Source organism: Rhamphochromis sp. 'chilingali' (genome assembly GCF_963969265.1).
Source record: "Rhamphochromis sp. 'chilingali' genome assembly, chromosome: 2".
Classification (NCBI taxonomy): Eukaryota; Metazoa; Chordata; class Actinopteri; order Cichliformes; family Cichlidae; genus Rhamphochromis; species Rhamphochromis sp. 'chilingali'.
The window spans coordinates 18,812,704-18,823,132 of NC_137930.1; the positions used below are offsets into that span (position 1 = coordinate 18,812,704).

The following is a 10,429-nucleotide window of genomic DNA, read 5'->3' on the forward strand; positions in this document are numbered from 1 at the left end:
TATTTGAGCTCAGTTCTTTAAAGTTTCCAAACACTGTTTAAGACAAACTTCCTAGAAACTGGAAGTAAATGGTTGATGAGGATGATCGTCTTGTCGTTGTAACCATATCTCAGCCTAGATCAGTTGTATTAGAGGATAAACATCTAGAGCTCATTGTAAAGTTTTCTAAAGGTTCATCGCATGTGCTGTAGTTGAAGCTTCTTTTAAGATCAAGGCTTGAAGACCTTAAACAGAAAGGAACTGTTTAAATTTTCTGTGACTGAGCAAGATGCATTAATACATACAGCCTGTATTCTGAAAACTGCAAGTTTACTTGAACCACATTGCAGCACTGTTTATGAATACCATTCAAGCCAGTGTCCTTTTATTCTGTGTTATTAATCTACTGCAAAGACTCGGCTGCCTTTTTATTTAGACATTTTTAAAAATAAGCACAATCCCATCACAAACCATATCACCAAGCGCGCCCTCTGCTGGTCAGGAGAGGCAACTGGAACATGCCGAAACAAAGTATGTAAACATGAAGTTGTTTTTTTTATTATAAAGATTAACAATTTCATCAATAGGTACTTTATTATATTTTACTACAGATCAAAGTGAATCAAAGAATTTCAAATCAACTGTGAAACTGATTGTTATGAAAATGTTTGTGATACTTAGAACCAGCCCACTGGGCCAGTGCATGTGAAACTGAGATGAATTAACTAACATCAGTGAAGCGTGTTATCAGTGCACTGACAACATTTGATAGTAACTGAAGTCAAAGTGAAGAAGAACATAGTCTGAACAGGTTCTGTGGAAGAGTGAGTTTTACAACAACAAAAACTATGTCAGTTTGTATAAAGTGTTAAATAGTGTTAATGAGACAAAGAAATTCTAAAAAAAACAAACTTAATGGAATAAATACATGATACACATTAATAAACATTAAAAGTACAAATTTACACCCAGTACTGTTTCATGTGGATTGCAGGTCTGCGATGTTTATGTTTGGGTATATTATTCTGTTTGACATAGCAGGGGTCATAATAATCCCACTCCAGAGCTGAAGCCAGCACTCCGTTGGACAGGCCGTCACTGTCTGCAGACAGAATCCGCAGGGAGACCCCTGAAAGGAATTGCATTTCCACTTTAGATGTTTATTGGATCAAAGGTTGTACTTTGCTGCACAGTCTGTTTTCAGTGATTGCAAACTGGAGGATTCATATCACACAAACTTTGGATTTTTATGTGCATGAATTACACTCCGATATCTTTTCTTCGTCTGCGGTCAAATTCTATGTGGACATTCTTCGTAGTGAAAGGTCAACAAGAAGAAAACTTTCTAATCTTTCCAAGAATTTAGTGTAGATATTACTGTCCGTGATCACTAGTCTACAGATTTCTGCAATTATTAAAGCAATTATTCACACTTAGACACTTCATTAGGTATATCTAACTAGTTCTGGATAGGACTGCCTTAATTCTTCACGGCATAGATTCAACAGAGTGCTGGAAAGATTCCTCAGAGATTTTGATCATTATTGGCATAGTAGTGTCATACGGTTGCTGCAGATTTCATGCCTAAGGTGCTACTGATTTGGATTAAGTGCATGTAGATTTCAGGTGATTACAGTGAATTCATCGCCATGCTCACAAAACCAGTTTCAGATGATTTGAGCTTTGTGATATGGCACGTTATCCTGCTGGAAATAGTCAGTAGAAGATGGGCACACTTTGTTCATAAAGGGATGGACACGGTCAGCAACAACACTCAGACAGTCTGTGGCATTTAAAAGTTTGCCAGTATCCCTCACACCATTGTACCACCAGCCTGCAATGCTGATACAAATCATGGTTTATGCAGCACATTCTTACGCTACCATCTGAATGTCACAGCAGAAATCGACCAGGCAACATTTTTCCGCTCTTCCTTTGTCCGATTTTGGAGAATCTCTGAGAACTGTGGCCTCAGTTTTCCTTAGTTGCCACTCCTAAAGAGTGGCACCCAGTGTGGTCTTCTGCTGCTGTAGGCCATCTGCTTAAAGGTTTGATATGTTATGCCTTAGAGATGCTCTTCTGCATTTCTTATTTGTATCAAGCGGTTATTTGACTTACTGCACTCTACCCATTCTCCTCTGACCTCCAGCATTAATAAGCCAGTTTCACTCAGAGAGCTGCCCCTGACTGGATGTTTTCTCTTTTTCAGATCATCCTCTGTAAACACTCAAGATGTTTGTGTGGGGAAAAAAATAAAAAATAGAAAAATAACAGAAGATCAACAACTTCTAAAACATCCTGGCACTAACAACCACACAATGTTCAAAGCCAATTAAATCACCTTTCTTCCCCAAGCAAATGCTCAGTTTGAACTTCAGCAGGCTGTCTTGGCCATGCTTGCCAAGAGTTGCTGCTATGTAATTGGCTAGTCTTTGTATTTCTGAGCAGCTGACAGATGTACCTGACAAATTTGCCAGTGAGTGTACGCATAAAAATCATGGGTCAGTTTCCTGACCATTTCTGGGCTACAATCAAAATTTAATATGCCAACATTTTCTTATTTGTCTAGAAACTGGTGGATTTAATTTAAGAGTACTTTCAGTCAGGAATAAAATGTGTTTTCAAAATAAATGCAAGCCCCATTTCATGTATGGATCAACATCAGTTATTGAAGACATTTGTATACAGTGAAGTTGTTGTAGTGGTGATCATTGTGAGGGGAAGTACCTGCACTTGCTCCAAAATCACTATCCAGTCCAGGACCCGCTGCAGACGCGTTCAGACAGGACGCCTCTGAATGCAGGTTGGTGTACTCACACTCCATGTCTATCTTGTCAACCCTGCACCCTGCAACACCTGGGTCCACACCTGGCAGCATTTCACAAGTACTGCTCCTCCGAATCAGACCCACAAATTCGGTCTCCTGCAGAAAACAAAGGGATACAAAAAGCTGCTCATAAGAACACGATCTACTGCACACACACACACACCTCAAGGATTAACATCTTCCAGTGATAAACTGCATCACATCACACTTCATTCAAGATAAAATTAGACTTATTTCTTCTATATGCCAAAATACTTGCAAATATATTTTTGCAACATCTAAAATAACCCCAAAAGATCTTAAACGTGCAGGCAAACTATATAGCAGATAGATTACCACCAAACCAGTGCTGCCCAGGGCTTTGGACTCCACACAACCTTCAGAGATTCCTTGTGTAACAACTTTCTTTGGTATATTTTTATTTTACAGATAGTTTATTTGGTAACATCAGAGCATGCAACACAAAAGCAGTTACTAATGGGAGGGTTTTGCTGCTTCTAGTGAGGCCTTAAACTTCTCTTTGCATTTGTACTTAATTCAGCTACAAGGGGGTTAACGGGCCCTAAATTGGGTTAATTAAGCCAGTTGCGCAGTTTGAAGTATTTGCGACTCAACGTTTAATACTTTGTCAAAAAAAAAAAAAAAAATTGGGGAAAAACCCAATTACTCACCATAGGAGTGTTTGGAGGAACAAGGTTCACTCTGGTTTCAGTCCCTGAATCGTGCGGTAAAACTTGTGCACTCCTGCGCCAGCCTGTTTTGCTGAGGCTGTAGGTCCGTGAGCTGGAGGCCAGGTTTAGTCTCGGGGTAAAACAAGCTTCTGGAGAGGTTGCCCGGATGGTGCTCGGCGCTCTCTGAGACCCTGAACCTGTAGCGCCATCTGGCCTCAGAAGCCGGATCCTGTGATCCAGACCGATCCTTTCCCTGGAAGAAGCTCTGGAAGAAGTAACGGGATGAGGGAGCACGGGCTCTGATAGCGATAAATACGCTCTCCGCCCGTCTTGGCGCAAAGGAAACGCCACATCGGACAGTCTGACTCTCTGAGGAGACCGCAAAAGCATCTCCTCCATGCGTTCTGGCCACAGACTGATTTTCTTCTTTGACAGGATCAGTAACTTGTAACCCAGCAAGAGGCAGTTCAGCAGAAGCAGAACGACCACGCAGGGAACGAGCAAGAGAACGACTAAGGTCAGACTCGTCACAGGGTTCCCTTCAGTCAGACTGGATGCTGTGGTTTCACTTACTTGCGACATTTCATTCCTAAACACATGGAGGCTGAATTTCGGAAAACTTCAGATTACAGGTCGTCTGTCTTTACACAGGTGGCTCGATCTCTTAAATCAATGTGGACTGTCTTTTTTTTGTTTGCCAGTATTTTCTATCTGATGCCATCCTGCATCTCAAATGTATGCAGCCTCCAAATATGAGTGTTGTCCTTAATCATTCTTGTCTCCATCACTGTAGGCATGCGCTCTCACTGCTATCAGAGCACTGGCTTTATTTGACAGGACTGTGCAGCGCTCAGTTGGCCGCCACATAAATTACAGACCAACAGGTGTGCCTTATTGTGTGCAGGATGATGTTAGGACTGGCCGCTAGATGGCAGAAGATGACTGCTATATCGCTGAGCAACTTCAAATCTGGTCTGAAGTGTGATTTAGTGGACTGCAAATGTCTGAGAGTTCACTTATGTAAGTTTAGGATTTGAAAATAATAAACTTTTATCCAATAGTGAGGCGGAAACAGAAGTCAAATTGTTCTTTTTCTTTATTTTTCATGCTTCCAAACATCTCTATATCAAGTAATAATAACAATAATAATAATACATCAGCAGGTGGCTCATCGCAGATTATATACAGACATTTCAAATCATTCAATAGAACATTTGACAGATGAATCTCTTTTAGAGACAGTGTTTCAGCATTTTGTACACAAAGTAGATCTTTGTAGACAAGTATGTTTGCTATTGTAATAAATCAATGCAAAAGATCAGTCATATGAACACCATATAACTATAATGATGACAGTAGTAGAAGTAATAATAATAAGAATACTAAAGTTGTGTTATTTCCCTTACATGTTTCTACCATTGAGGTTTAAGGAAGTCTATACAGACTTGAATAGCACACTGATATCCTGCGAAAGGTTTGCAAGTATAACAGTACAGATAACTCATTCAAGAGAAAGGCTATCGAGTCAATGGATGCCCTCAGATACCAAAGACCCCCATTAATCAGCTGTCAACTCACTGCTCGCACAGCACTGCTAAGTTGGTGTGCATCGTGCCGAGCGCCCGCAGAAAGTCATCTCCTCGCAAAAAGTTGCACGTGATCTACAACTTGCTTATGCGCCGCTTGCCGCTTCCAAACACAATAAGAGGTTGTGATTTGGTTGTGATAGCACCTCGGGCAAGGCTGTGTTTGTGAACTGGTAAGAACTGGTAAGAGTCACCCGGCTAGCACTGTGCCAGGCTGTGCTTGATGATCTCTCGGGACTGTGGTGGGATTCTGTCTGGGAAGGCCACCTGGAACTCAACCACCAAGTCGCCTCGCTGGGATGGGCTTTTGGGCAGGGGAAGGCCTTCGCCCCTCAGCCGGCGGACGGCACCGGGTTTGATGACATCGCTGCAAGGCAGAGGCATCATCCGGTTGTCAAGCGTTGGAACGTTTACTGTGCAGCCGCAGAGAGCCTGAAGACAAGAGAAGAAAGAGACAGTTAGCCCTGCAGACCCATGAAGCTCTTAACCTGTTTCACAATTCTTTTTTGAGTGGCCTAATTACGAGTGGAATCCAGTTTCTCTAAAAGTGTCAAGTTGCATAAGAGAGAAATGTGGGGTGTCTGTCCTTCTGAAACAATTCTCTGTGTTATTTTCTGCGTTATGCAACAGACCGGTGTTACAGATGTTATAATCGCTGCTCCATTTACTGGCTCAGTGTGGGCGTTAAGTGTTTTAGTGACTGAAGTGAGCCATAGGAAGATGGAGGAGCTCTTTGAAATGTCATTCTCAGTGACTGCTACCCTGCTAATCTGTGTGTGGGCTGGTGGAAGCGAGAGCCAGAGACAGAGTGAGCCAAAAAAAAAAAAAGGCGCCTGCCTTATACAAGCAGAGAAGTCTGCAGCCAGCATAGTAGTTGTGAGGGAGGGTGAAGTGCAATTCGTGGGGGCAGTCAGTATTGGGAGCTAAATTTAGCTCCTGCTTGCTCGCTCTCTCTGCAGGGGCTGATGAGGTAAACGGAGGCGTTGGCAGGCTTACTGCTGTTTCTGTGTTTGTGGGGGTCTGTCAGCCCGCTGTAAGCTGAGGGGTTCAGATGCCCATAACAGAACACTCTGTTCTGTTCCTCAGACTGCAATCAAAGATATTGTCCTCCCTCCCTGCATTTGGCAGAGATTGGACCTTCAATCTTATGTATTACTGCTGTTTTTTTCAGGAATCGATTTTCTCTGGCATTTAAGAAAGAACGTTACTCAATGGTTATATAAAGGACAAGAAGTGGTGCATAGATCTTAGCCTTTATCTGAGTAGGTGTAAGTGGTTGTATCTGAGTATAGGCCACTCATATGTTTCATAATGTATCTGATGGTGATGCACCAAACTCACCTCTTTAAGGGTGATCTTGGCCGTGTAGACGAGGTTGGAGCCCTCTCTCTTGTACTGAGGATGCTCCTGGTCCCTGAGAATGAAGGTGATGTCTGCGGGGGCGCTGTTGGGGGTCTCGTCCCCCTCCCTGGGGAAGGTGATCTTGGTTCCCGATTTCCAGCCTTTCTTTACCACCACATTCAACACCTTCTCTTCTGTTCGCAAGGTGCGGCCGTCTGGGTTGAGGCGGCTGCGGGTAATCTTCACATGCTTGGTGCAGCCCTGCATCACCTCCTCCAGGGTCACCAGCAGGTCGTGCACCACCACTTCGCCCTGCAAGTGCCTCGGGCCTTTCCGCAGGCCACCGTCGGGGCCTGCAGACCCGCTCACGTGGCTGAAGGTGAACCGTCTGAAGGGGTTGAAGAGGTCGTCGTCGCCCTCTTCGTTGCCAAAGAAGATGTCGAAGTGGTCAGAGCCATTGAAGAAGGAGGAGAAGGTGGAGTGGGGGTCGCCGTGGAAATTGCTGCGGAAAATGTTGCCTCCGTTTTTAAGGCCTGAAAAGGGGAAAGAAAACAGGTTCAAGTCAAATTGCTGCAGAACGTCTCCTAATTTAATGTTCCCTAAGTTCTCTTCATGCCACCTTTTCTAAAATGTTGTAGAGACCAAGAAAACTCTTCTGTTTCTCCCTCAATAGCTAATCAGCCTCACAGCTGTCACATTTCACATGTTGAGCTTGTTTTATAGGAGTGGGAGTCATCACACATCAATATTTAGCATTTGATGATGACATGAATAGTTAATCTAATCGCCCACGCTACACTAATCACTCAGATGGCAGTTACTAGTGAAGCTATTTAAAATGCTAGCAATCACAATTTCAGATCCTCGCCCTTCCTCACCTTCCTCTCCAAACTGGTCGTATATGCTTCTCTTTTTGGGGTCAGTCAGGATCTCATAGGCCTCTGCGATCTCTTTGAACCTGTCCTCCGCGTCAGCATCGCTGTTCTTGTCTGGGTGGAACTTGAGGGCCATTTTCCTGTAGGCTTTCTTGATTTCATCTTCATTGGATTCAGGGGAGACGCCCAGGACTTTGTAGAAGTCTTTGCCTGCGGGTTTGATGGGCAGACAGGGCACGTCCTGCTCTGACCTGGTGCTTTCCTGCGAAAACACACAAAAATGTCACATTAAAAACCTTTCTTCACCTTTTAAACATCAGCTTGCGCCAACCTTGTATCCCAAGTGTTGCCAAGCAGTGGCGAATAAGCATGCAAATTCAAACCTCTATCACCTAGAATGTTAAACAGAGTAGCTGATGCTCAAGATATCTTCCAAAAAACTGCTGCAGAATATCTATTAATATGCAGAAAATCCCCCCACCTCTAACAGAGTCTCAGTGGGAAAACACCCTTATCTCCGTGCTGCTGCATGTGCGGTCACATATCCATGAATTTCATCGGCTCATGCACAGCACAACGTGATGGGGGAAAGTCATATAAGAGGCAAAAGACTCTTCCCCACCTCAGCGACTGAGATACTCTGCAGCGATTGGCTGAAAGCGAGCCGGCAATTCTTACATATGAATGAATCCGGTACAACAGTAATGTGCCAGTTCTATACACACTGTTTAATTATACGGTGTCGTTCATACGAACTGTCAGCACCGTGCAGCTTTACACACTTCATACATGCTAAAGACAAACAGCCCCAGAAACTTCCCCGCGAAAAATGCGAAACTTACCGCTGAAGACGAGGAGCCGGAGCTGTCCCCCCTGTGCATAACTCGCACTTTGCACTTGACATTGCCATTTTTGTGCTTCACACCGAACTGGGTCCAGATGAGAACCATGATGGGAAACTTAGCTGTGGTGCTACGTGTGTCGCTGTCCTCGGGGCTGGTGCTGAAATTGCTCCGCTCGCTTGCTCCGCTCGCTTTCCGTGCTGTCTGAGCTCTCCTCGGCTCTCCGTTAAATACCAGAGCGGCGGCTCCCCCCTCCTTTCCCACTAGCCGCTCCATCCGCCCACGCGGTGTGACTGAGCTTTCCCCGGACCCGCCCATTTCCTCACGCGCGGCAGGGGATGCCGGTGTCCTCAGCGCTCTCGGTGAAGAGCTATTGGCGCTCGGGCGATGATCACGCGGATGTTGCAGCTTCCCTTTTCCATCTTGAGACTTGTTTCCGGAGTTCTTTAAGGCAGATTTGAGCAGTCACGACTCGGTACACCGAGTCCTCTTTTTTTCTCCTTCCACAGACAGAACAGGCACAGTTATGAAAAAGAACTCATAAGTGCTGTCTGCCCAGACAAACTCCAGACAGAACATACCCTGCTGGGTGATGGAGCCCCTGTCCTCGAGTGCCATTTTTGCATTTAAGCTCACGCCTTGTCGTTCTTTTTACAGATTAAAAACATGTTTTCAGTGGATGGGAGGAACAAAAATGACTAAATCGTCTTTATGTTGGTGGGTATGCAGAATCATTTAGGAATAGCCATTTCTGAAGTACATATTAATAATGCCATAATACCCATATTAGGCAAGATGCCCTCAGGTAAAAGGGCGTGTCCTTCACACCTAGTTTGATTCAGATCGATTCAAAATAATTATATGTATACATCATATTTATATATCATTGCTTTTAAATTCACATTATGAGCCATCACAGTGCACCTTATACTGTAAGGCAATGCTCATTCAGTTGTAGGGGGAATGTATTCCAGTTAAAATGTATTGTGACTATTTTGTTATGTAGATAATAGTACATGATTCTCTATCTACGACTGTCAAATCTAGATGAGGATAATAAGGATGTGGTCCCAGCTATTGAAAGGAAACGAATATGGCACCACCTCAAGGAGCGCCTTGTTATGAACAGTTTTCAGACACATGATGTCTGTCATAAATTCCACTTTTACTCTTTGGACTTTGTTGAGACTATCAGGCTTCCTCCCACTGTCCAAAGACATGCAGCTTGAGGGGGTAGGTTAACTGGTACTTCTACATTGGCCATAGCAGTGAATGTGAGTGCGAATGCTTGTTGTCTCTCGGTGTTAGCCCTGCAAGAAATTGATTACATGTCCATGGTGTACCCTGCCTTCCACCCTATGGCAGCTGGGATAGGGTTAGATAAGAGGAAGAGGAGGGATACATAGATGGGTATAGTGTGTGTATATGTAGGGATCAGTGATGCATCATCTGAACAACTGTAGTTGGTTGGAGATGATGGTTCACACAGAGTTTGGTATTTTAGTCTTTTATCCTTTCAAGAGAAATGTGAGGGCTTGTGAGATGAATAAGAAAATAAGAAGGAGTGACAAAACCATTGTTTAACATGACAGGGGTACTAACTAGACTGCTGCTTTACACGGTAGTTTTAATCAGACGTCTGTTATGTTATGTAATTCAAATCTTTCATCAGACAGTTAATAAAAACTGTTATAATACAGTCGGGCGGCAGAAAAAGGTAGTATAAATTCTAAGTGTCTAAAACCTGACTTAGCTATCAAGCTAATGTAGTATAACAGCAGAGGACGGAATGCAAAATTATCATTTTTTGGGGCAGTATCACAGTGAGTTGGAGTTATTGAGTTGGATTGCACTCTGTCACATCCCAAACTCCTCATATTTTATATATTGACCATAATTCAAAAGAAAACCACATTTAGATGTTCACGTGACCAAGAGCCAAAGCTGATTTTCTGTACTGTAAAGAGCTGCTAATGGAGATTGATTAAAAGGTCAGAATAGTATCCAAATCCTTCTATAAGTAAGTCTTGTCAGCAGATAGCCATCTTCATAACACCACCAAGCACTTATCTAAGCAGTGATTGTGATTATCTAAGATAACTCAAATTAAAATAAGGTTTTGAAATCCTTTTCTCCCCCTTGGAATTTACTTTAACCATCATGTTTGCTGTTGCTGGATTTTCCCATTGATTTCAATTTGTCCTCCTTTCAATGCCATTCCCCCTCTTGTGATGTTTTTAGTAGCCTTTACTGAACGGATAAGATCGTACAGTAGGTGCAGTTGTGTATAATTCTGTCGTCAATAAAT

General features: G+C 43.3%; 2 protein-coding genes across 2 annotated transcripts; both read right to left on the reverse strand.

Annotated features, from left to right (window-relative positions):
• Nucleotides 1–575: 575 nt before the first annotated feature.
• Nucleotides 576–4,059, reverse strand: hwa (huluwa; the record flags this gene model as incomplete). Its single annotated transcript, XM_080875559.1, has 3 exons — nt 576–1,108; nt 2,707–2,902; nt 3,478–4,059. 3 exons carry the CDS (start codon nt 4,057–4,059, stop codon nt 942–944), a joined length of 945 nt encoding a protein of 314 aa, XP_080731685.1. The 3' UTR covers nt 576–941.
• A 536-nt stretch (nt 4,060–4,595) lies between these two features.
• LOC308392566 (dnaJ homolog subfamily B member 5) lies at nt 4,596–8,303 on the reverse strand. Its single transcript, XM_080875646.1, has 4 exons — nt 8,122–8,303; nt 7,283–7,541; nt 6,405–6,937; nt 4,596–5,495 (listed from the first exon to the last, which is right to left on the reverse strand). Exons 1-4 carry the CDS (start codon nt 8,227–8,229, stop codon nt 5,262–5,264), a joined length of 1,134 nt encoding a protein of 377 aa, XP_080731772.1. The 5' UTR covers nt 8,230–8,303; the 3' UTR covers nt 4,596–5,261.
• Nucleotides 8,304–10,429: the final 2,126 nt, after the last annotated feature.

Excerpts from the sequence above, each read along its gene's own strand:
- LOC308392566 (XM_080875646.1), bottom strand. The coding sequence starts at position 8,229 with ATGGTTCTCATCTGGACCCAGTTCGGTGTGAAGCACAAAAATGGCAAT. Across the intron at positions 7,542-8,121 it reads CCGGCTCCTCGTCTTCAGCG|GAAAGCACCAGGTCAGAGCA; the intron begins GTAAGTTTCGCA and ends GTGTTTTCGCAG. Across the intron at positions 5,496-6,404 it reads CCAAGATCACCCTTAAAGAG|GCTCTCTGCGGCTGCACAGT; the intron begins GTGAGTTTGGTG and ends TCTTGTCTTCAG.